Source organism: Loxodonta africana, chromosome 16 (assembly GCF_030014295.1).
Source record: "Loxodonta africana isolate mLoxAfr1 chromosome 16, mLoxAfr1.hap2, whole genome shotgun sequence".
NCBI lineage: Eukaryota > Metazoa > Chordata > Mammalia > Proboscidea > Elephantidae > Loxodonta > Loxodonta africana.
In genome coordinates this window covers 73,232,848-73,259,849 of record NC_087357.1, presented here as the reverse complement: position 1 = coordinate 73,259,849, position 27,002 = coordinate 73,232,848, and the positions used below count along the sequence as shown (strand labels likewise).

The 27,002-nt window shown below is 41.3% G+C and overlaps 1 protein-coding gene across 10 annotated transcripts in view; it reads right to left on the bottom strand.

Moving 5' to 3' along the window:
- Window positions 1-27,002, bottom strand: part of KAT6B (lysine acetyltransferase 6B) — a 229,511-nt gene that overhangs the window by 8,802 nt on the left and 193,707 nt on the right. For all 10 annotated transcript variants that reach the window (XM_064269754.1, XM_064269757.1, XM_064269752.1 and 7 more), the window contains 3 exons: window positions 1,710-1,941; window positions 1,046-1,205; window positions 115-456 (listed from right to left, as the gene is read on the bottom strand). In XM_064269754.1, coding sequence (XP_064125824.1) covers window positions 115-456; window positions 1,046-1,205; window positions 1,710-1,941 — 734 coding nt within the window. The remainder of the gene's footprint in view (window positions 1-114; window positions 457-1,045; window positions 1,206-1,709; window positions 1,942-27,002) is intronic.

Below are 27,002 nucleotides of genomic sequence, written 5' to 3'. Positions count from 1 at the left end.
ATAAACTGTATTTGAGGACTAGGCAGTGAAACAAATCCTAATCGAATGTCTGCAATGACAAATAAGATTTGATCGAAGCTGACTCACAAACTGACAGTCTAAACTGGCACATACCTTTCTCTTTATTGCCACCGACTGTGGTTTAGTCAATCTTGGGGGAGAGCTTTGAATATTTTCTTCTTCCTCTTCCTCCTCCTCCTCTTCTTCCTCTTCCTCTTCTTCCTCCTCCTCCTCTTCCTCTTCCTCCTCTTCCTCCTCCTCCTCTTCTTCACTGCTCTCTTTAGACAGCTCCATCAGCTGCCCTCGCTCCCCTGTCACTGGCCGGCTCTCAGGGGAATGCAAATATTTGTTTTTCGATTGTACTTTTGCAGGTGATTGCCGACTGTTAGCTCTAGATGACAGCATATCTTGCTCCTCCTTTTCCCGACAGCTAGCTTGTTCCATTAGGCGCTCAGCCTAAGCGGGGAGGGGGCAAAACAGTGGGCCAGTGAGAGGGCAGTACTGCAGCTGAAGGATCGATGGCAAACGCTCTCTAAGTCGTTTCTGATCAGGACAGCCGGCCAGCCAAGATACATCCCAGCTGCATCATCTCAGGACCCTTTTGCATCAGTAGGATAACAAATCAAAGAAGGCTAGGTTTCATGGGATATTTAGCACTATTAATGATGCAGCGAATTGATTCGAGTCCTTTATCACTACATTACATGCTCACTGGCATGGAGCACTTTAAGCAAGTTCATAAACACAAAGAATCGATTGACATTGCAGCCTTGGAGCTCAGCACCAAATCTGATCTGATTACATGCTGTCAGCAGTGAAAAATGCTGCTTTGTGATCAATGATAAATGTTTCATTTCTCATACTCAATTCAATAAAATTATCATGTCTTACCACGCAACCTCGGTTAGGATAAATTAGTGCCATATCATTTCACAAGCTCTCTTCTACATAACCAAGCTTTTGACAATGATGTTAATGACTTTCTTAGCTTAAGAATGTGACAAGATAAAGTCACACAACTTAGGCTGATGAAGCCAACCATTACCTCTTTTTCAGCTTCTCTCTCTTCTTCAGAAACCGCAGCATTAGAAATTAAAATTGGGGTCCACCTCAGACTCTCTGGATCAAGTTCATTGGCCCGGGAACAGGATTTCAGCTTTTCCATGTGGCTCAATATCAACTTTTCCCTTCTAATGATGACAAATCTGTAATGTGATGAGGCAGAATAAAGTGCAATCAAAAGCTGAAATTTCATTTCACCTTCACAAACTGACATATGTTAGCACTACTATTACCTAGGCTAGAAAAAATCAGAAAATGTACCAATGAAAAGGTACAGCAAACTGATATTCAACCAGCAAAAAAAGTGTCATTACATGTTATCTTTTTAGAAAAAGGTTTAAATAATACCCTTAGGGAACCTCTTCTTTTTAACTGGAGTCCCTGAGTGGTGCAAACGGTTCACACACTCAGCTGGTAACTAAAAGGTTGGAAGGTCAAGTCCACTCAGAGGCACCTCAGAAGGAAGGCCTGATGATCTACTTCTGAAAACCCTGTGGAGCACAGTTCTGCTCTGACACACACGGGGTCGCCATGAGTTCAAACTGACTCATTGGCAACGGGTTTCATCTTTAACTGGAATGACTCGACCTAGCCTCCAGAGGCTCTCTGTGGTGTGGGGAGCGTGTCGCCCAGGCCCCAGGACTCACCGGCCACCTCGCTTGTCAATCATGTGGAGGTGCTGCAGCGTGGTGGCGATGTCGTGTGGGCACATGCCGGTAGCCCTGCTTATCGCCGTGATGCTGATGTGCCTCTCGTGGTGCTGGTAGAGATATTCTAAGATGACACTCTTCCAGTAGGCCAGGTAGGAGAGGCGGCCCAGGTCAGAGAGCGGCTTTTCAGGAGACCCTGCTTGGCCTTCCCTTCTAGAAAGCAAATAGCCTAGGGCAGAAAAAAGCAACAGTCCATCTCACTGTGGTGTCTCGAGAACTTGGAGCAGGGCCGCTAGAATATAAGGAGCAACAGGGTAAAATCCTCATATCAGGGAAGTGCGGCAGTTTTATGTACGTAGTCTTTTCCCGGTTATAGCGATTCCATCTCCATGAGGGTTACGCTTCTAAATCTTTTATACTGTCACTATACGTCAATTCATGCAGCTAGCAGCAGCATTCCAAAAGTACATCATGGCATATTTAAAAGGGACTAAAAGCTAAGGTTGGAGACATTGCTTCTGGTAAGTCTCAACATCCAAGTCTACCCACCAGCTTTAGATTCTTCCAAAAACTAAACATCAGACACTTACTCAGAAATCCTGTTGAGGGACCACCCCAAACATTAATGGGCAAGTTGTTTTCCACAGGAAGGACCTAATGACCCTTTGACAGCTGGGTCTTAATAAAAAGAGAAGGGCCTCTGTTGGCTCAGATTTTATATTGCTTGTTACACTGAACTAGCGGGCTGATGTGAAGCTTTGTTTCAGGACTCATAAGACAATGTCTTCTAAGTCAACTGCTGCATGGCATGGCAGCTCCACCAGCTCTATTTTGACCTCTTCTGTGGAAATTAATTTATAATCCAGCCCCAGAACACTGCTCCTACATAGTAAAAACAAAAGACAAAACAACAAAAAAAAGCCCCCTTAAAACAAACGGCTTCACGTATATTCAGAAAGTCCCTGAGCAGGCTAAGCTTTTGAACGTGCATTCTACAGGCTGCTGTGGACGTTCCCGGGCAGAAGAAGTTTAAAATGAGAAAAACTTTAATTCCACTTGAAGGTAATGAATGAGAGCTGGCGGCTGTCTCGGTAATTAAGAGCCACTTACGGAGCAGAGAAGAAATGCTATAAACTAATGATGTCTACCCTCGCACTAATTATCTATTTCAACAGCCTCACCTTCGTGAACTTCTTAAAATTAAACAAACGTCAACCACATACAGTAGGTGGCAGCAATTACAAAATCACACTGCTCTATAAACCACCCAAATCTTCAGTGTTTTTCTTCTTTATCTACACATTTCCAAAATGGCTGCATTCTCAGGAATGTTCTCAATTTTGGATTTTTTGTTACAAGGAGAAATCAGATGCTTCCCATACACTTTTGTGCCTCTCAAAATCACTGAAAATAATGCAGAAATAGAGAATAAGAAATCCAGTCTGAATCACAGAGGGGTAGAATCACAGCGTTTTGCATTTCAAGGGTTTTAATCTGAATGCCATTATGAAGAATAGGCATAAATTCAACTTTAAGGTTCTGCTGAAGTCTTTTGACTTATTTGTCCCTTTAACTCATGTTTAAGGGCAAGGTACTTGACTGAATGCAAACAAGCACCACAAAATTTTACAGTCAAACCGCTGTCGACATGTCATTTGGCTGCACGCAGAGGCTTTCGCTAGCAGTGTGTCAGGAACGCTAACGGTGACGGCCATCGTGCTGAATCCAGCCCGTATCGTGCCCTGTCAATATGGAGAAGAGCTCTCTGCTGCCAGAGTACGAAGGGTGCCCAAACCTCAGAACACAGATAATTGGCACATCCGTCATTTGCCTCCTAAGTGCTTGGCACATGCTGAGAAATTTACTCAGTCGGCTGGAGGTCCCAGCTCTGCACTCCTGGGGGGAGAGAACCGTAGAAGCGTGGATATGGAACTATTCCCTTTTGTCCATGAGATCCCTCAATTAAAAGCGCCCCGCAGTGACTGTGAAATTCCCCAGGCCCCCACTGGTTCTTATCTGAACCCCACAGATGGGGACAGGAAGCCCCCCCTCAGCCTAACAGAAGGATTTCTGTATAACCCAAGGGTTCAGAAGGTGGTATGTGCCCTCCCTACTTTATGTCCCCCACCGAGATGGACTACCTAACCCAGGACGCACACAGATTTCTTTGTTCTGTCTTCCCTTCCCACAATTCCTACTCCGGCTACAGGGCAGCAGCCAGACTCCTGAAAAAGCATATTTTACACAGCTGCTCATGTTTGCACACACTGAGGTAATACAGATACACCGTATCAGGGCCTGAGCCTAGATGAGTTAGGCCACTGCAAGTTAGGGGTCTGTGGGGAGTGCTCAGGCACAGGCCCTTTAGCACCTGCTACTCCTACCATGGTAGGTAGCCGTCTCCCGGGAGGCTCCCCTGGACAGGCAGCAGCAGGGTGACCAGTCCTGAAGAGCATGGGCACAGCACCTACTGCCCCTCACAGCAAACGCCCCCAGACTGCTGGTGATGGCCCAGGGGAGGCTGCTAACACCTGCCAGGAAGCGGTATTTTCCCGGGTGCCGAGGAGGAAAAACTCCAAACCAAAACTCCAACCAGAAAACACCAAGCAGCTTTCAGGGATGACGAGCACCCACATCACAGACCCCAAAGTGCCACTGTCCAGAGGTGTCATCACATTGCCTGCTGTTAATCTCTTCTCCTCCTACCTGACTGATGAGACCAGCAAGGAACTTACCCCTAGGCCAAGAGCCATTTCTCTGGCTGTGAAGTCTCCTCCTCAAGGAGACATTTTCAATGGGATCCATCTGAACAATCCAAATAACCAAGGGTAAACTTCTGATTCAGAGCCAGTTAAGTGAAATCACTCGTAATATGTTAAAACCAACAGCTCAGAAGAAAACTGTGTGTCATGTCCGCTCCAGCTGTGCACTAGGTGGATGCAATTTATTATTTAAATTTTACCTGCAGCAGGCACTTGCCCTCAAAAATCTGTCGCTGGTGGCACTTCACTACTCTGACCTTCACAATATGGAATGTTCGCAATCATTTCTTGCCACCTTTTGTTTCTCTCTACCTTTTCTAGGCTCCTCAAGTCATAACTGCTCTACAGCCCGATGCTGAATAATTTTTGGTAAGGACACCTTAGTTATTGGATAATTGATTAGAGAGGTGTGGTTTAAGTTACAGCTCTTTAATTCACTTACCAAAAAGATTCCAAATAATTGATCTAAGATGCAGGGAAATAAAACGCACTTATCTTGGAAGCTGGTGTATTATCCTGAAGCATCTGAAACAAGTACAATACACCCCGGTGAATAGGTTCCCTCAGTGTTCTAACACCTCTCCTTAACTCAGGACACTTTCCACCAGAAAACCTGAATTATCCCTGGAGAAACCTGGCTGTGCTAGACCAAAAACAAAGTGATGTTTGGAGGACAGATCCCAGAAGCTGCAGTAGAATTAATGGCTGGTGTACACTACTCCCTTCAAACTGTGGAGCCAGAGGTGCTGGTGAACAGCGCTGAACCCGTGATGGGGAGGCTTGTAACTGAAAGCTGACTGGCCCATAAACCCTCTCATCCACATCAGATATCCTGATACTAGAGAAGCCTGGCTTCCTTTCTTGCTTCACTGGAACTACTCACCCAGTGGAAGAGAAGGTCTGAGTTTTCATGCATGGGCCACACGCTTAATTCAAAGGGTTATAAAGATGCCTGCTTAAAGGAAAAGTAAGAACAATGTGTTGTCTATGAAATGTAAGTATTTCTGAACTGTACTGCAGGGGACCCAAATTTACCCTCTTTCCATTAAGGCTGGCCGACCAGTAGTTAGTAGGAGAATCAATTCTCATGTTAACTAGTCCTGATCCCCTATGTCTGAAATGGTACACTCCCTCCCAGGGGAGAGAAAAAGTGGTGGAGTTGCCTTCATGTAGATCAATCCATTAGGATAAGGAAGGAATTATCTAGACAAGGTCAAGATTTGTTTTTGCAGACTCAAATTCCAAAATTAATTTAACTCCCAACATAATAATCATAAGAGTAACTCTCTTTTAAGACAAAACACTCCTTCCTTTTAAACTGATAATATTTCAAGATTGCAGACTGAACCAGAAGTGGCGTAATGCTCATGGGCAAGGGTGTGGACATGGCCAAGCACATACTCCCACAAAGGCAGCCACCCCTCACCCTTGTACACCTCCATCTTCTACCACCTGGAACCAAACCATACACATTTCCTCAAACACAAAAGTGTCACTGTTGGCAGGCTAGACCCAACTCCCATCTGTCTGGATTATGTGAGCTTGGGGTCACTGGCTGCTTTTAGGGGAAGATAATCTTCAAGGATTACACACCTTTCATCAGACACCTGTTGAACTCGGCAAACTCAGCTGAAGGGCCCATAGTAGTAGACAGCACCAGGTTTGCAAGCCTGGGAACTGACACCAAGGAGGGGATTTATGGCAGCTCTTGAAGGAGGGAAATCTGACAACTCTAACTATGTATCTCGTGATTGGGGACGGAGATGCACTGGTCTACACTCACGCTCATCTGTTACTTGTTTCTGGGGTTAGGCAGCGCTATGAGCAAGTGGAGGAATGGTATGTTATCAGTCTAAGTTGTGATAAATGAATCTAACAGACTATTTATGTCTCATTTAACATTTGTGGTAATTGTGCAATTAGTGCACAAAGAAGCTGAGCCTTGGCTTGCACACTCTTTCAAGAGAGCAGGGTTCTAAGTGACGTATGACCTGCCTGAAATCTTACTGCTTTCCACTTATTAGCAAAACTGCAAAGTTTGAATTTTTCAGAGAGTTTATATTTTAAACGGAAACCCTGGTGGTGTAGTGGTTAAGTGCTACGGCTGCTAAACAAGACGTTAGCAGTTCGAATCCGCCAGGTGCTCCTTTGAAACTCTATGGGGCAGTTCTACTCTGTCCTATAGGGTCGCTGGAGTCAGAAATTGACTCAACGGCAGTGGGTCTGGTTTTTGGCTTTGGCTCCTATAGTCCTAGGAGTCCTCACATGGCACAAATGGTTAAGTGCTTACTACTAGCTGAAAGGTTGGTGGTTCCAACCCACCCAAAGGCTCCTTGGAAGACAGTCCTGGTGATCTGCTTCAAAAAGGTCACAGCCTTGAAAACCCTATGGAGCAGTTCTACTCTGCATACATGGGGTTGCCGTGAGTTGGAATTGGCTTGATGGCAACTAATAGCAACAACTCCTATAGTCCTATGGGCCTGAAGTAATTATGTTGTTGTTTGGTGCCAGAGTCAGTGCTGACTCACAGTGACCTTATGTATAGCAGAACAAACCACTGCCTGGGCCTACACTATCCTCACAATTGTTGCTATGTTTGAGCCCACTGTTGCGGCCACTGTGTCAATCTATCTCATGGAGGGTCTCTCTCTTTTTTGCTGACCCCTACTTTACCAAGCAGAAATAATTATATAACAACTTAGGTAAATATTGCTTGGCTTCTTAAGATCCCAGTCTACTTCCCAGACCAGTGGTTCTCAAAGTGTGGTCCCCAGACTAGCAGCATCAGCATCACCTGGAGCTTGTTAGAAATCCAGATTCCACTACTGAATCAGAAACTCTGGGGAAGGGGCCTAGCCCTCCAGGTGACTGATGCACACTCAAGTTTGGGGACACTATAAATGCTGCTACGGAGCTGCTGGTTGTGATGAGGATGTAAAAATCTCCCTGTGCAGCCCGGACAGCCACTGAACAGACAGTGAGCTAACCTAGCTCCTTGGTGGTGGAGAGCTGGGGTCAGGGTTGGCTACATCTTCGAAGCCCCTCCGGACCAAAATGGAAGGAAAGGGCATTGCATTGTCAGGTGACCCCGACCTTACGTTCTGTGCCTGTGCTTCTCAGCCTTCACTATGCAAACAAGTCACCTCTTGTTGCAACGTGGATTCTGATTCACTGGATTCACTGGTTCTGGAGTCGGGCCTGAGGTTCTGGATCTGTAAAACGTTCTACACTTGAATAGCAAGAGGTTACATGTTAAATCAGTGGTTCTCGAACCTTTCTGGTCTCAGGATGCTTGACATTTAAAAAAAAAATTTATTTAAGACCCTGAAGACCTTTTTTGTCTATAAGGATCATATCCATTGATTTTACTGAGAAATTTGAAAAATATTTAATTCATTAAAAAAAAATAACAAAAGCTCATGTACTAACATAATTTTTAAATGGAAATATATCTACGTTTTCTAAAAATACAAAAAGAATAGTGAGAAGAGTGACATTGTTTTGCATTTTTTTGCAAATCTCTTTAAAGTCTGGCTTAAGAGAAGACAGCTAGATTCTCATATCTGCTTGAGTATTCAACCTGTTGAGACAGCAAAGATCATGAAATCTCTGGAAAATTCCAATGTACACTCACAAGAATGAGAGTGAAAAGGACAGATAGTATCTTAGCTATTATTTTGAAAATCGTTTTGACTTTGCAGATTCCCTGCAAGGGTCCCAAAGATCCTCAGGAGTCCCTGGACCACACTTTTGAGACCACGCACTTTAAACAAAAGAAAGAATTTTTAAAAAGTTGCGCAACAAGGCCACGGGTATTTTAAGACAGTATGGCATTTACTGAATACAGTGTGAGAGGATCATGAAAGGCAGTACACAAAGGGTGGTTAAGAGCATGGGCTCTGGAGCCAGACTCCCTGGAATGGAACCCTGGCTCCACCATGCACCAGCTGTGAGACGCTGGGCAATTTATTTAACCTCCCTGTGCTTCAGGTCCCTCATTCATAAAATAGGGATAAATGACCATACCTTTCCCTTAGGGTTGTCGTAAGAGTTAAGGGAGTTAACACAAAGCACATAGAACAGCGCTGGCATATTAGAGTAACCCTATGTAAGTGTTAGTTATTATTATTCAACATATTGAATGAATGAAATGAAATTTCAAGTGATCATTTGGGCGACTAAATATTCTCATGTTCAGGGATAGAAAATTTGGACAGAAGGAAGGAGATAGACTGCTCTAGAGTCAGATCGAGAAGAGTTACCTTTTTTTTTTCCCCACTTTTGCCTGAGGTACCTACAAACCATCCCACTGCCTCAAACAGAAGCTCTCCCTGCTCTTTTCCTCCCTCCTTCTCTGTGTGTGTGTCACACACAGAGTTAACTGCCTAAATATAAATTTAAATAATGGAAGAGGACATAAAGAAACACATGTTGCCCCAGGAATGATCTCAAGAAACTTGCCGTTCAAAGTCCGAAGCAAGCAGAGTTCTGTGTCCACCAAGTTCCCTCTGGCCCCTAAGTCCTTAATTTTAGGACTACCCCCAGGAAGAAGCAAGTCCATCAAACCCCCAAAACAATGACTGCTTCATGGCTTCAAGGAGCCCTGGTGGTGCAGTGGTTAAAGCATTTGATTGCTAACCGAGAGGCCAGCGGTTCGAAACCACCAGGGGCTCTAGCTCTGCGCAAGATGTGGCAGTCTGCTTTCGTAGAGATTTACAGCCTTAGAAACCCTATGGGGTCACTGTGAGTTGGAATCAACTCACAGCAGTGGGTTGGCTGGGTTCATGGCTTCAGCAGAACCCAGGGATGGTGTCAGGTAAGATGAGACAAAGACCCAAATGTTCAAGAAGATTGAAGCGTCTACCTGAAGAAATGTCCTGAGTCAGTGAAACCCAGAGAATGGAGACAGTGGGTCTCTGGAGAAGGAAAGCTAGCTGCCTGGGATCACGTACTGGTCTGTTTCTCCAAGCCTATTTCTTAGCTCTCTCTCCTCAAAGATCCTACAAGTTCCTCCGTAGACCTCTCTAGTGCTGAGCTCTTCCTCCCTTATATGGAGACAGCCACTGATATCTCTTATTGAACGTCTCCCCAAGTCAACTCAGGAGAGGAATGGTGTCCTTCAACTTCCTTGTGGAAGGTATACAGTAGGGGCATGACTCCCCTGATGCCATGTGTACAAGTCTACAGATTAGATCATGCAGGATTTACCAGGTGGATTCCACAATTCTGTGGGTAACTGTGGACCACCACGAAGAAGGTGGTCATTCTGCATGTCAGTCACGCAGGGAAAAGATAGGTGCTTAGAGAGAAAATGAACTCATAAACAGGACCTCAAGCAGCCAGGAAAGGGGCTTTCCCTCCCTCTGAGGCACCTCTGGGTTAAGGAGCGTGAACATTCTGAATGTGCTCCTTAGCTGGGGGTGGCCAGGACAGCACCTGCTACATGGAGCAGCCTGAGGGCCAGAGACAGACCCCTGTGGGATGGCCACAGGCTGAAGATGAATCAGTGGTAGTTGTATAACCAATAATCTAATTCAATGAGAATGTTTATTTCTCCTTTTTCTATCCTTTAGTCTAACCCAGTGGTTCTCATTCCTGACTGCACGTAACAATCACTTAAAAAAAAAAAAAAAAATTTTTTTTTTTTTTTTTTTTGGAGCTTTTAAAAACTACTAGTCTCAGATATATTATGGATTATATTAAGGAAGGGGGCCTTAGGGACTATATTGGGCCAGAATGTTAAAAGGGGTGCATCAATCCCACCTCTTCCATTTCTGCCACCCAGAAAGGCTGTGATAGTAGCTGTGATACATAATGAGAGATTCAAACAGAAAGTAAATCCTGAGGAAACCAGAGACCTCTAGAGTTGAGGCTAGGGAGGAGTATGGTCACACAGTAGAGCTCTGTGAAACACTTCACAGAGATTTCATTTTTTAAATCATTCAGCTAAGGGATATTTGTTTGTGCACGGCACGTCACCACAAGAAAGGTCCTGGTCTGGTGTATTAGAATATAATTTTTCTTTCTAAGAAGAACAATTATGGAAATAGATTCAGTCCTTCAATTTTCTTGCTAGGAAAATGAGGTGCCCCGACACAGAGATGGATTTGAAAGGTAAACAAATATGCCTGAGACAATCAAGAAAAGAGAGATGTTATACTTATCAGTATCCTGTATTCCCGAACTAAAATAATTTGGGGAAGGCAAAAATTAAAAAATATATTTTTATTTAAAAATACTTGGTAAATAATCAAATTCTTCACGAAGCCCATTACCTATCACAAATCTAACCAGAGCTCTGACTGGTCATTCAGAGGGGTATTTCTGGTTTGCTTTAATGGTGAAGTACCAGTGTCATGCCTTCCTCTTTGACCCTTTTTTTTTTTTTTGATTTTCCACTTTTCAATTCTGGATTGTTTTAGGAAAAGCACATTTGTTTTTTTTTAAAAAATAAGATGAAGTAATTCTACATTTTAAAAATATTATGAATAGGTAAAAGTCCACAACAGAAATTCAGTCTGAAAAAACTATATCAGAGAACAATTCTGCAGTTTACAACTGCAAAAAAAGCACCTTCATCTGCCCTTTGGGCTTGTGGATAACATTTTCACATCCAAGTTCCAATGTCCTGGGGGAAGGATTTACCACTGAAAAGGTGTAAGATTTTAAACTCTGCATTAAATACATATATGCTTCAAATAAAGTATCTGCCCCAGGCAAAAAACTTACTTATATGTACTTACAATGCTTCACCTGTAAGACCATTCTCCTGCTGCTAAAAAAAAAAGGCAATTTAACTTTCCTTAACTAAATTACTGTAAGCAAAAGCTGGGATTTCTTTTGTCCATTTTTATAGATTTGAGGTTCTGTGGGGACAGATGAGAGAGTTCATTCTAAGTATCCAATTATCTGGTGTAATGCCAGCCCACAGATCCACGGGGGATAGGGGATATTTACACCAGTGTGACACTGCCACCGATCTCAGAACCAGGACAGTTGGGAGAGCAATTTGCCTTTCCATGTGTTCTCCCACGAACCCACTAAAATACTATATATGCATATGTGTGTGTATCAGCTGTAACTTCTAAATCAGGACAAAGTATGTTCTAATTCCAATTCTCAGTGATGAGTTTTCACACAGCAAACACAAATACACAAGACTTCGGAAAAAAAGTGGAAATATAAATCTCTAAAAATATCCTTTGTTTTCAAAGTGTTCTTTAAAAGGGAATCTGTCGGCCTTTCACATAACTTTCTAATCACTCAATCTGACTGATCAACTAATGTTGAACAAAAGGTAGAAAAACTATCTCTAGTTTTACTCAGGTTATCCAGACAGTCCTACTTCATCAGTCTGGAGAGAAGTTTTCTTTTCTCTTACTACCTATTAATCTCCCATATGCTTTCGAACAAGATTTGAGGTAGAAAGCCTCAGGCAATAAACGGTTGTGCCCACAGGGTTACTGGTGAGGCATTCTGAGAGACCTGCAACACATCCACGCTGGTGGTGGGAGCTGGGGTAGGCAGGGTGTTTAATTAAGTGACGGCTGCTTTGCCAGTGGATTTGGTGTCGTGTAGGCATCTAGACTTTAAAGTTCGAGTTGGCTAGGGTCAGATGTTAGGTGTCGGAAACCAAAGACATCTGCAATACCGTCACTGGCAGTATTTAATGTATCAGTACTCTCCCCTTGAGTTAGTAGGTGAGACTTTTCTCTAAACCCCTGGAGTGAGCCGCCATTCTGTCCACTGTTGAGATTGGCTCCCTAATACCAGCAGTGGCTAGAGTTGAGACTTCAGTAACAATATATTAATATCAGCACAGCTTTAGCCACAATATACAAATATTATCCCCATGAGTTTTTATACTCCATGGTCACTGTTAATCAAAGAACTCCTATTAAATTTTCGAAGGACTGGAACAGTTTAGTAGTGTGTTCTACAGCTCTCAAGTGCCTACTATGTGTTAGGCACTCTTCTACTTAGGTTATATATAAAACCAAAACCAAGCCTGTAGCTGTTGAGTCGATTCTGACTCATAGCGACCCTGTAGGACAGAGTAGAGCTGCCCCATAGGGTTTCCAAGGAGCAGCTGGTGGATTTTAACTGCTGACCTTTTGGTTAGCAGCTGTATCACTTCTTAACCCCTGTGCCACCAGGGCTCCTAGGTTGTGTACGGATACTCCATTTTCCAAATTTAAAGACAAAAAAAGCTCTGGGAATTTAATTTAACTAGTATGCAACTGCTGAACGCAAGAACCACAAATTACGTAAATACCAGGAACTCAAGTAGACATGTTAACAGTTAAGGTTCATTTTTCAAAAAATCAATTCAATATGCTACATTGCAAGCAATCAATCACACTGCAATCATCATTTACAAATCAAAGTATACGCAGATACTCATATGGGGATATATACAACTAGGTGGAAGTGTGTGATTATGGACGAGTGGACTGGAACTGTAAATTATGTAACAGTCTCTTGTAATTACCGTACTTGAGAACTGAAACAAACTTCCTGTGTAATTTTGCAGGAGAATGGAGAAAGAGATAGAGAATCGCTTTTGAGTTTGTGTTAACCCTTTAACAGCTGCTTAATTATGTGTGATGAGGCTGAAGAAAAGTTTACACTCGACTTAGGGAAAGGTGGCAGGGAAGGATTTCAAAGCAATCCTCTGAAAAGTGCTGGATTATTAATGAAACCTGGTGATTTTTCTCCCTCTTCAAGTACAATTTATCTGAATTATCTGGTAAAATAAACAGCGTCTAAGACAAATTCACAGGCTTCACTCATTTTACTTCCTCTTCAAACACCTTCATTTTGGTCTGCGAGGTTTTAAGTGAACGCAGCGGAACAGCAGCTGGGTGGCAGGCTGTCAGTCCTCAGCCGCATCTTCAGCTTTGGTAGGAAAAAGTCTCATTAACTTCCCGAAATTCAGGGGGAAAGCTCCAACACTGGGCAAACCACAGGGCAGGACTTCCGATCTAAGAACAGAAAACCATCTTCTGAAGAAGAGGGAAGCCTGTTTTTGCAATAAATAATCAGCAGATCCTAGTTTCCACAGATTTTAAGACATTCTAGCCTTTTCCCCCGTTTCGTAAAATCTGACCTTTGGCATCTTTTCTCTTCTGTAAGCACTGTTGGTAGTACTGTAAGATCTGCCCCAAATTTCAGAACTGCTTAGCACCCAACATTCTAAGAGGAAGGAAGGATAATTTCCTATACAGACTTGCAAGGTCTGCCGGTATTGCTTTCCCTCGATGTGGATTTTAAAAAAAGGAAAGGAAAAACAAAAAAAGAACAACAAAGTTCCAATGCTGTAGTGTCTCTTTATCTCTCTGGCTTCTCCATTGTATGTTTTCTCTTCAGTCCACCCCAGTGCTGCATGGCTATTTCTTGTCTCAATCCTCCATTTCATCACCATTCTATTAACGCACAACCCTCTAATTATGTTTCTCTAGGTTTAAGAATGGAGTCCCTGGGTGGTACAAACAGGTAATGTGTTTGGCTTCGAACTGAAAGGTTGGAGGTTCGAGTCCACCCAGAGGAACCATGGAAGAAAAAAACCTGTCAATCTACTCTGAAAAATCAGGCATTCAAAACCCTATGGAGCACAGTCCTACTCTGATGCACATGAGGTCACCATGAGTCAGAGTTGACTCGATGGCAACTAGTGCTTTTTAGGTTTAAGAATGGAGGCAAACTTTATAGGAAAGCTGCTCTCTAATGGACTAGACTCAACACTTGAGGACATAATTTCTAGTAACTTTCACCACATTTCCTTCAGGGAAGTTTTGCTTACTTAGGCTGACATGGAGTTGAGGCCAATATACCGGATACTCGTGTGCTCACAATTTTCTATGAAAGCAATGAAGGTGAAAAATGGCATCTGCTCTCTTGTGAAACATCAAGAATACAATGCCACCAATAAATCAAAAAGTTCTCCAGTTTTAGCAGTTACAAAAACTCAAGCTCTAAGACCACAGAGTCGTCTAAGATACCATAGAGTATAACCTTCCCAATGTAAGAAGGTCATTTTCTTTAAAAACAAAACAAAAGCTACAGCCCCTCCTCAAAAAAAAAAAAAAAAGAAAGCTATACAAATACATACCTTAATGGATTATAAGGCAACCGCCCTTGTAAACATCACCTAGAATGAAGAAATAGAACTTTGCCAGCTACCTCAGAAAACCCTCCACCTGTCCCACCCTATCACTCTCTTCTCCCTCAAACAAGTAACCGCTATCCTGACTTTACAGGAATCCCTTGTGTTTCTTTTATGCGTTAACAAAACATCCCCACGCACTATAGTATAGTGTTGCCCGTTTAAAAAAAAAAAAAAAAAGATATCCTTAAGTCTCTTTTAACCTATCCCTTTCTTTTCTGTACTATTTATCTGTTGAGGAACCAGGACCATCTGGCCTGTAGAGTTTCCTTCCACAGTCTGGATTTCGCTGGTTGCATACTCAGAATGCAATTCAACATGTTCTTCTGTATTTCCTCAGAGAAAGGCAGCTGGATCCTGAGGCTTTATCAAACCTGGTTGGGTTTGGTTCCTTAGGCAAGGTTATAGGTGGTAGTATGCTCCCTGACCAGGGGGCACATAATTTGTGATGGTCTCTCTTATGTACTGTTTGCAGCTGTTGATGTTTAGTGTCTACAGCCATTAATTCATGGGGGGCAGCGGCGCATTGCAAAATGGTGATATTTTATCATTTTATTTTCATTTATTAGCTGGGATACTTTTATAAAAAGATGTTTCCCCTAATTTACTATTTGGCTACCTACTGGTACAGTTCATATAGGAAAGGCAGGCTAAATGCTTTACTTACCAGTTTTCAAGACAATGTACTAGTCCCCTAAAAAAAAAAGTGCCTCTAAATTAGGTTGTTTCTTAATATCATTATGAACTTGCAAATTTAAACACTGGATGTGTTTCAATCAATTGAATTGTTACTCTTATTATTATATTTATTGTCTCATGGGAGCCTCTTCAAGTTGACTCCTGAGTTCTTTTGGCATGACCCTAATAGTCTTTGCTTCTTTGCATCTACTATGAAAAGAAGGAGCACTTTTTTTTTTTTTTTTAAACAAAAAGAACTCTTTTACTTCACTTAAAAATGATGACTCAATTTGCCAAGAAAATGCTATGTAAATCTATGGTATAAGTGAGGTCCACTTGTTATTATATTTTTTCAAGATTTCAGCAACATTTTTCAATACCTTCTGCTATGTAATGGCACTGCATATTTTTTACAACATGAACAAATGGTTACATGCATAAATGAATTGCTTTTAATTCACTCAACTACTTTTAAGCGCTATAAATGTTAATTTAAAACAATTTTGTGGAAAAAAAAAATAGTTCCTCTATAATCGTAACCCAAAGCAGGATTCAATATAAATAATTACAAAACAGAGGTTTTATACTGGTAAGCATGAAAACATAGCACGAATATTACAGTAAAATATGTTAACCACAAATCTATGGGGGAGGAAAAAAAAAACAAAAAAACAATTCCTAACTGGTATTTCCCTAACAGAATTCTAAACAAGTTGCAGAAAATCTTTTACTTTAACTAAAACAAACTGAATTGATGTTTAAAAAAATACTACCTCACAACTAGCTAAAATTATAAACCCATTGTTTAGAAATACCATCATGAAAGGGGCTTAGCAAACTTGTATCTTAAAATGTTCTACTTCAAATATTATGTCTCTACTACAAGCTGGAAATGTGTTCAAGGGAATAGCTCCCTTGAAACCAGGACCAGGTTTAGCACTAATATCAACCAACCAGAAGAAAATCTTTCTTGTTCTTGTTTTAACAATGGACAAATGCTTCCCTTACATCTATCTTAATTGGGAAAATGGAAAAGTCAGCTGGGAACATGTCCTCCTCTGCACTGCCAGAACCTCACACATACCTTGCACACCCAGTACTAGATGGCTGGAAGTACTGTGTCTGACCCCTCCACGACTCTACAGGTAAGAACTGGGTCATTTGTCCTTACCTCCACATCACCTAGGCCACCCTGGCACAGTCTATGTAAAACATGTTTGCTGAAGGAAGGGACAGAGGGATAAATAAGAGAAAAAAACCAAAGGCGGAGAGATCTGAGATTCTGTCATTAGCCAGCTGGGTGAATCTGCTACGTTTTTTCATTGCCACGATGAACAGCATGTAGATGTGGGCATTCATTTATTTATTCACTCCTTCAACAAACCTATTATGTACCCACTATGTGCTGGGCACTCTGCTCCTGGTTTTGAGCTCCGCAGTGAAAAAGCCCCTGCCCTTGTGATGAAGTGGTTCCATTTATTGTTGAAGTCTGGGAAATTCTGATACTAATGATCTGAATGAAATCCTCCCAGTAAAGGGGGTTTCACAATGACCCACTGCAAATGCCAGGCCAATGGTAGAAACCCAAACAGACAAAAGATTTGTAAAAAATCTACTTGAATGCCAAAACTTAAAAAAAAAAAAAAAAAAAATCCTAAGCTATGTAAGGCAGAATGGCAGCTTTCAGAAAAAATGAGGAAGACTGCAAACCATATGTTTCATACTTACAATGTTTTCATTGAAGCAATGAATACAAACAATTCTACAAGAGCTATTTATTTGCTCTTATTTATGACAAGCTTAGTTTAAAAAAAAAAGATACACAAATAGATCGTTAGCTATACATTTCAATGCATTCAGTAACAGTCAACCTCTGGATAAATCACCGAGAGCTCAGTTTTCAACCTTGATGTTATCTTTAGCATATTAAAATATATTGTATTTCAGCCCAATGTAATAAAACAGTAATGGCAAAGGCTTTTAGTGCGACATACTATAATGAGAAAATAAGGAAAAACAGCCATTTGCCTTATTATATTATATACTAGAATCCTATTACAACATATGTCATCATTATACATGACTACACAGATCAAAACACATCTTCTAAAACCCACAAACAGCCTCAGGGTGGAGCTACTGGTCCTATCTTCCAACAGGTGTCATGGTGAAGCATGGGAGGGGAGGGGTTCCTCATACTAGAAAAGGCTATGAAGGACTGGAGCACCATTTCAAAGGCTTAACTTAGTATTCTTTAATGATTGCTTGACTGTACTCAGCCATGGAGGATAGCTGCTGGAAAAGCAAAGCAAAGAGAGAAGAAGCTTTCTTAACAGGTTCTTATGACTAGAGTTGGAATTTCCCTTCCAAAATAAATGTATCAAGGAATAAATTATCCAACAAAAGAAAAATAAGGAAAAGATAAGTGTCTCTTCAACCAACTGTGTGTAAACATGAATTAAGTCACACTTCTCCTTTCTCTGTCCAAGGTTTACAGTAGATAATGATAATTTTCTTTCAGAGGCAACATAAATGATCTTAAAATAGATGCTGCAATCTTGCAGAAGAGCCTAATGGCAGGAGTATCAGGGATAAAAGACCAGTCCTCAAAGGAAGGCAGGGCATATGTGAAGTAAGTAAGCCACAGCTGAATGATTCCATTCTAATGTGCATTAAAATAAAATTCTTTCTAAGAACCACGCGTGAGAAGAGAAAGCACGTTAGAAAAGTTCTTCTCCTGGTAATTCACTCCACATTCATTCAACAAATAAAGAGGACCGACTAAGTACCAGGCTCTTCCAGAAGCTGAGAAGATGGCAGAGAACAAAGCAGCCAGTGAGGTCTCTGCCCTCGTGAAGCAACTTTTGGTGAAGGAGATGGGTAACAAATGATAAATATATAAAAGACATACTCAGCTTGTTCAGCCTAAAACTTTATTTATTTATTTTTTAATGGTTAGTGCCACTGAAAAGGGGAAGCTATTAAATAAAAATTACATAAGTAAGTAAATATCACATGTCAACTTTGCAGCTCATTGAGTGGAAAACTCAAAATCCCGCTTTTCTGACACCAAACTGTAAGGATCAATTCAGTTCAATTCAGTACCAGTTCTGTCCCACTTCTGTCCCATTCTGACAACCACCACCCGTACAGTACTTTTTCCTCTGGCCCTATCCACCAGAGCTAGGTCAGATCTCAAGTTAAAGGGCACAGTCAGTCTGTCTATGGCTTTAGATACAAGCCATAAGCTTGGGGGTCCCTATGTCAGCCTCACTTCTGACTTGTTGGCTACAAATTTGGGGATTTTCTTTACCCTCTCAGGACGCCACCTATAAGCCTAGGGGTCCCCCTAAATTCTGACCTGCTGGCTCCCACTACTCTGCTGGGTTTGATAATTTGCTGGAAGGACTCACAGAAAGTGCTATACTTTCAGGTACAGATTTATTATAGCAAAAACGACACAAATGAAGAGGCACATAGGGTGAGGTCTGCGAGGGTTCCCAACACAGAGCATCCATGTCCCCAAAAGGCATGTGCTACCCTTCTGTGTGCACTGATGTCTTTCACCAATCACGAAGCCCCTGGAACTTCTGTGTTCAGAAGCTTTATTGGGGGTCTCATTAGATAATTCAAACTCTAGCCCCTCTCCCCTGAGGTTGGTCGACATCATGAGGTTGATATGCGGTGGATCTTTCTGGCACAGTCAGCCCTCACCCAACATGAGTCATAAAACCTTAGGTGTGGTCTGGAGTCCTCATTAAAGATACTTCAATCATTGCAGAAAGCCCAAGGTTTTAGAGGTTATCTCTCAGGAACCAAGGACAAAGACCAAATTATTTGGGTCAAGTTAATCCTAAACCCCACATTCATTCATTTAATTTGTGTAACTCCTCTCAGGGAATCAGTGTTTCAGTCACATACCATGTCCCTAAGAGACACTGTCATGGTCCTTCAAAATACACTTTTGATGGTTGGCTTATGGGACTCATAAATGGGGGAAAGTGAAATATTTACCCTTCAGCCTACCCAAGAAAGAGGTTATACTCCAAGCGAGTGCTTCCTGACCTCTTCCTCACCATGGATATGACAGAGTTCACATGTCTCACTGCGGTAAAAGGATGAGGCTGCTTGGGGTGAGGTGAAAGGACCAGAAGTTCTCGATGTCCTAGGGTTGAGGGGAGTAATCTCTCTGATCACCTGTACCCATTCTCAGGTTACCTACTGGGAAGTACTGCCTTAAGGCAACCAGAGCAGTGCAGAAATGCCCAGAGAACCTCACTGGAGGGGAGTGATATCTCACCAGGGCCTGTGAGGGTCGGTCAGGACTCAGCTTCTGAGGAGAATCTGCTCACCCTGATAATGCCTCTGAGAGAAGCTAGTGACTCGTTCTATCCTGGTTCCTTAGAGTGTATCAACAGTCAGGAAAAACCTTGCTACTGGACCTCAGCCAATCCAATTCCTAAGCTCTAACCTACTTTCTATAGAAGATGGACCAGTCAATATAAAAAAAATATTCCAAAAAACTATTTTCAGGTTGGATGAAAGCACTCTAAATCTCTGCTTAAAAGCACTCTTAAGTTTTACTTAAACTGTGTTTTAAAAAGTTTGTTAAGCAGAAGCTCTTTTAAACAAAGCCATCTATTAAAAGACAAGCCATTAAAACTGCAAGGTGCTAGCTGGCAACCTGAACTACTATAGAATGTATTCCTGTATTTAGGTATCATATAATAAAACTTAAGCCAGCAGTAGATCTAAGATACAGAGAAAGAGGGTAGATGTCTCTTCATGATCAGCCTCCTGATAGTACTCCCCCCCATGTCCCAGGTAGAGATCAAGAGTGTGACTTTCTAATTCTGCTTTATGGATTCGGAAGGGCAGAGAAGCAGGAAGCAAGGAACCAGGGAGAAGATGCTTTTCTCTTCCTAAGTGGTGCTTCCTCAAGAAATCAGCCAAGAAGCTACAAAATGGCTAAAGTAAACAAACCTGGTAATCTGTATGTGTGTCAGGTGGTCGAAGCACCCAAGAAAACTCCTAAGAGATCTCTGTCATTAGAACCCGAAGAGGGGAAGAACGAAGGTGTGGAAAATTACACCAGTTAATACTCAGTGAGAAAGAAATTAAGGTACTAAATGGTACTGAGAAGTATGTTTCCTTAAAAGTTTATTCTATTTCCTATTTTTCTTAAGGGGTGTATGTATGTGTAAGTACCATTTTTAAGAAAAGAGAACAAGTGGAAGGCCACTTCTAACCACTCTTATGACATGAACCAAGTTCATAACTTACAGGCACAAAACTGAGTCATCTGCAACCATCTTTTAGTAGCACACATTAATTATACATTCAGTTTTTAAACAGCATACAGACCTCATGAAAGCCAAGGTTGAAACCCTCAACATATGAGACCACAGAAAATGCCAGCAAAGGGGATTTCCTGACACGAGTACATAATTCATTCAATCACTCCTACTTTCTATAGTTATAGTCCTCATCCATAAAGGACAACCCTGAGACACTGCACAATATTTTATTATTGAATAAAGAGAGCCAAAAGAGGAACCTGCTTGTAAGTTATTACGATTATTCTACAAATAAGCAGATATTAATTCTTTAAATGCTTGAATGAATAACTCTGATATTATACATAACTGATAAACTTGCCATTTGTATACTAGTCTCAAAGAGCCATAGATATAAGTTTGCAGACTTTTAGATGCAATTGTCATCTACCCTTTAGTTACATGTCCCTCACCTAAAATTAAGCCAAGGCTGAAGAAAAGTGTAAGATTTTGAACCCTTATATTCTAGTTAGCATTTTTTTTTTTTTAATGAAGAATGCTAAATTTCATCAAATGTTTTTTCTGAATTTGTAGTAAAAGCCCCATTTGGATAGCACTTCCTGTTTTCTCCTCAATCTGTCTCTAAGAGCACTCTCCTCTCCTCCTCCTACTGATACATACCAATGCTCCCATCTCTCTGTCTTAAAAACAACACCAACCAAGTTCTGTGCCACCAGCCCTTGATAGTCAAGCTTTTTCCGCCCACTTTTTAAAATTCCATTTAAACCACAATCCTCCAAAGTACACATCTTCATCTTACACCTTATCTTAACCTTCTCCCTTGGGCAGTGAACACTAGCTGGAGGGTGATCTTCGGCCAGTTTCGTAGTGCCTCTGTGCACTAAAAGAGATGGTAACGGTAACCCACCTCACAGGGTCTTTGTGAGGACTAAACACGTTAATGTGTATAATTCAGGTGACAGTGCCTGACACATAGCAAGCGTCAGAAATGTCAGGTATGATTTAGTTATTGTTTCCGTTGTTGTTGAAACACCTCTTTTGGCTCCCCTGACACCATTCTCTCCTGATTTTTTTTTCCTACTGCTGGACAAATCGAAACTCAGAGACATCCAGACAAAACAACTGTCCTGAACTCTTTAAAAATGTCAACATCATGAAAGGAAAAAAAAAAAAAAGTGTTCTAGAATAAAGAACATTAAGGATCCCTGGTGGCGCAACGGTTAAGCACTCTGTGGCACACCGAAAGGCTGGCAAGTTTGAATCCACCAGCCACTCTACAGGAGGAAAGATGTGGCAGTCTGCTTCTGTAAAGATCATGGCCTTGGAATCCCTATGGGGCAGTTTTACTCTGTCCCGTAGGGTTGCTGTGAGTTGGAATCGACACAATAGCAATAGGTTTGGTTTTCTTTCTTGGTTTACTGCTGGACCTTTTCAGTTTCCTTGATAGGATTCTCTCCTCTATTAGCCCCTTAAGTGTTGCAACTCCAAGGATTCCACCCTTAGCCCTCTTTCCTCACACTCTCTCCCCTCATGTCTTCACCCATACCCATGGCTCCAACCATCACCATATGTTCGTGACTCGAAGGCTGCTCCTTCTGCTGCAGACCCCTCTGCTGAGCTCTGGACTCCACGGACAGCTGCATGTGGATGTCTGAAACCCACGGTGAATGCAACATGGCCAAAGCTGCCCTCACTACCCTGACAAGCTTAGTTAATTGACGCAGTCAGCCACTACTTATTGAGCACCAACATGTGCCAGGCTGTGTTCTAGGTAACGAAGAACAGCGGAAACACCTGCCCTCATCTCGGTGTTTCCTCACTGCCACTGCCTTAGGTCAAGCCTTCACTCACTCTTGCTTCTTAAAATAATTTTCTTTTAAATTATAGCCAAAGTATAAAATTTTTAAATTTTTAATGTAATTCTAACTTCAGAGATAATCTGGAAGGATATTTCCTTCCTTTCTGTGCATACACTTTTATATAATTGAGAATATATAGTCAAACCTGTGAAAGCCAGAACCTGTGTAAGGTGGAAAGCCGTCAGAGAAAGACAACGCAAATATTTTCCACTAATAGAGAGCAACAGAAAAGTGGTAAGACTGCACCCAGTCAAAGGCGGAAAACTTGCGAGACCCTGGGAAAACAATGCACTCCTGCTGAGTTCCAGCTCTCACGGGTTTCACTGTATATACAGTTTTGAAAGCCACTCATTCATCATAAGAATTTTCTTCCTATCTTACTAAAAGTTCTTCAGAACATAATTCTTCATGGCTAATAATATTCCATTATATGGATGTTCCATAATTTTCTCAGGGCTCTCTCTTTTGATTGTCAAGGCTATTTCCGGTTTTTTCCTATTATAGATGATAATGTGAAAGGCAAAAGTACCAAAACATTAACTCTGCATGAGAGAACTGTGAGGGATTTTATTTTCTCCTGGTATCATGTCTATGTGTTTCTAACTTTCTACTATAAGCTGATACTGCTATTAATAACTTGGGGGAAAAGCTCACTTTTAAAAAAGAAATAATGCAGAACAAAAAAAATTTGAAGTATAAATTTTAATTCACTTTGTTGATTTTCTCAGAATAAATTCCTTTCAAAAAGTTAGAGGCTTCTGATACACACTGTCAAAGTTCCAAAAAATGTCTACCAATTTACACTTTCTCCAGTGTAAATATAACAGTTCTCATTTCATGTTAACTTAGTTAGAGCTGAGTTAAGTTTTAAAGTCTCTGCTAAATTTGATAGGCAAAAAATTGCTATTTAGGAGTTGTTCGAAACTGCACTTTTAAATTACTGATAAGTTTTTTTTTTTTTTCATACTTTAAATTAGCCATCAGTATTTGAGACACCATGCAGTAGGGTGATTAAGAGTCAGGGTGCTTGGGTTCAAATCACTGCTATGCCACTTATGAGTTGTGTAACTGTGCTTCTGTTACTATGCCTGTAGAATGGGGTTAAAAGCAGACATCTCATCTGTTGTTGTGAGGATTAAATGAGTCAGTACACGCAGGACTTTAGAAAAGCACCTGGCACTCAGTAAACATTAGCAATGTTGCTGCCGCCACTGATTTGATTTTCCTTTTCTGTGCATTCTGAGTTCACGTCCTCTGCTCACTTTTCTATCAGTGCTTACATTTTAGCACTATCAGACCTCTCCTGTGTAAATATCACACATATCAAACCTTTTCTTAGCACATTTGCTGCAAACATCTTTCCCATTATGTTTGTTTAAATATTAATACTTTTTACTATATAAAAGTTTCAAATCTTTAGATAGTTAAGGCCATCTGTATATTCTTTTTTGGTTTCTTTCACTGCTTTGATGCTTAGGATGTCTTTAACCAGCCACAGATTAGATAAACAGTTTTATATCTTCTAGCTTTTGGATGTTTGCTTGCTTATTCGTTTGTTTTATTTTTTTCAGTTAACTGTAACATGTATTCCAGGACTGACCACATTAAATAAATTATAGATAATGGCAGTTATGTTTCTCCCTACAAGAAAAGGGAGTTACAAATATGGAAAGATAGAATAAAACCCCGTGGTGTTGCTAATCTGAAACGGTAGGTTACAGTATGAATTCATGATAGATGCGTGTGTGCTTTATACAACACTCACAAATACACAAACACATATATATATTCTTCCCTAGCTCTGTCCTCTGAGAGGGCCTAGAAGCAGTGACACCCCAGTAGCAATGAGCACACCTAAGTGCCCAGATCTTGGTTTCTAAATATTGCTCTCCACTATAAGGAACTAAGGCTCTTAGGAGAAATGGGTGATTCCAGGGCCAGATTGGAGGAAGAACAAGATGAATCTGGGACATCGTGTTGTGCCACAAAACAAGGAAGATTTCAGAGGATGGGGACACGTCAAAAGGACACAGGAGTCAGTCTGCAGCAGTTCCCACTGAATGGATCTGGGACAATTTGAACATCAAAATAAACAATGTTGGCAACAAATTATAATCCATATAATAAAATAAAAATTCACGAGTCCACAAATGAATGAATGAATGACTAAGTAAGCAAAGTTCCTTATAGTAGGAACTAGAAAATCATCATTTGTTGACCCCCACAGTAATATTTTAGACAAGAATCATCAAGGAATGCTAAAACTACTAAGTGAAAATTGGATGAGAAATAGGTATTTGCGGTCCCATAGTATCTTTTCATCAAGTACTCGATTACCAAGAAGAAAACGGAAACTTTATAACGAAGAGATTTCGCAGGCACCACCTTCACCCAGGAATGGAACAAACTATCATGGCTATCCCATTAAGATGCTCTGAGGAAACGTCACGTCTGTGGTATTCCTGCCCCAAATGAATAACCTGAATCTAATCATGAGGAAGCAACAGACGACCCCAAGTTAAAGGATACTGTACAAAATAAGATTACCTGTACACTTCAAAAATATCAAGGCAATGAAAAAAAAAAAAATGACTGACTGTTCCGATTAAAGGAGATTCAAAAGACAGAATAACTAAGTGTGACATGTGCTCCTAGACTGCAAAAACGTATTCACTCATTCAATAAAGGACATAAGTGAAATGGCAAAATTGGAAATTGGAACAAGGTGTGCAGATTAGATGATGGAGCTGAATCGATATTAATTCCTTGATTTTGATCATTTGTCCTGTGTTATGTATGAGAGCATCTATGTTTTTAAGAAAACACATATTGATATATTTAGGGGTAAAGGTGCGACATGTCTGCAATTTACTTTCAAATGATTTGAAAAAATATATATCTACATATAAGAGAGAGAGAGAATAATGAAGCCAACATGATAAAATGTTAACATTTGGGGAATTGGACAGGAGAGGATATAGAATTCTTCTTGGTGCTATTTTTTTCTGAACTTTTCTCTAAGTCTGAAATTATTTCAAGATAAAAGTTACAAGAGATCATCAAAGAGTGAACTGGTTAAGGAATAGCTAGGCAGCGCTGGCAGCAGAACAGCCCAGGATGTGGCAGCAACTCTGACACCCTGGTACTTGGGAAGAACAGCAGCCACCTGCCTTGCCCATGGGAGGCTGTGACTCTGGGATCACACAAGTTTTGTGGGAAGGGGGATTCTCAGATGTCTGGTGAGCATGGAGGGTGGTGTGGGAGTGTGTACGTGGAGACAGAGATGGAGAGGACTTCAACGTTTTCTCACTGAGGAAGAGAGGGTGCCTTCTCAGAGTCCAGGTGAAAGGAATGTGACATCAGCTTTCCACCCAGGACAGTCACTCCCTTCTCCACCCCACTTAGGTTCTGGGGAGAGAGTCACAAAAACCCAAGAGATGGTTTATAAGCAAGATGGGAGTTGGTACCCTTTTGTCACTCTGGCTGAGCTGAGCAAATGACCAGCTTTACAATAGCACACAAAATAAGGGCTATTACTCATAAGTCCCACGTCCTGCTTAGAAGCCATCAATATGAGGCCAAAAGGCCAACAATTACTCAAAAGCAAAGGCGAAAAGATAAGGGGGCAGGGAAACTAGAGTATTGGAAAGGGAATAAACAGAACACAATTAAAGAGAATGTTGACTTATTGTGATAAATATAACTAATATCACTGAACAATTTGTGTGGAAACTGCCAAAGGGGAACCTAACTTGCTGTGTAAACTTTCACCAAAAACTCAACAAAATATTATTTAAAAAAAAAAAAAAAACGACCTGCTGTGACAAACCCCAGCAAGCTAGGAAGAGACAGATGAACAACTTGTTCCAAGGGCAGGGTCTGGTTCTGTGGATGACCGCTTCATCTCTCCTGGCCAGCCGATACAGTCTTGGGAGAACAGTGCTCGAAGCCTTGTGTCTGCAGTTCTCTATGTATACACAGCGCATTATATTTCACCCGTACCTGTGTCTCAGTGTGCAAGTGGGCAGCTGGTCAGCTACAGCTCTATCCCTGCTGGCATCTGGTTTCAGCTTGCCAAACCAGCAATTATTATACACAAAATAAAGATTTTCCTGCTTCACAACTTTATCTGACTTGCCGAAAAGGCGCCCCCTGACCAAAAGGCCCTCAGGCTCATGTACAAAATAGAAATAAAATAAATCTTACTGTTAAAAGGTCCTTTAAAAAACCAGAGCAGAGTTTAGAAAACCTGTAACTCTAGTTTATCTTTCTTGCCCGGAGCTCTGAATTATGAGGTTCAAAAGGATTACGAGAGGTTTCTGTGTTCATCCTCTCCCTGTGCAAAAGACTGCTGGATCTAAATCGTTCTAGAAAGATATCTATCTGCGCTTATTTTAAGTAACTCCAAAGAAGGAGATGCTATCAATTTTTTCAGCAGCCTACTCTATCTTCTTTAAAACCTCTGTAGCTAAGAAATTCTTTTGGCTTTAAATTGAATTTCTATTGGGTTTACACCAGTTCCCATTTTC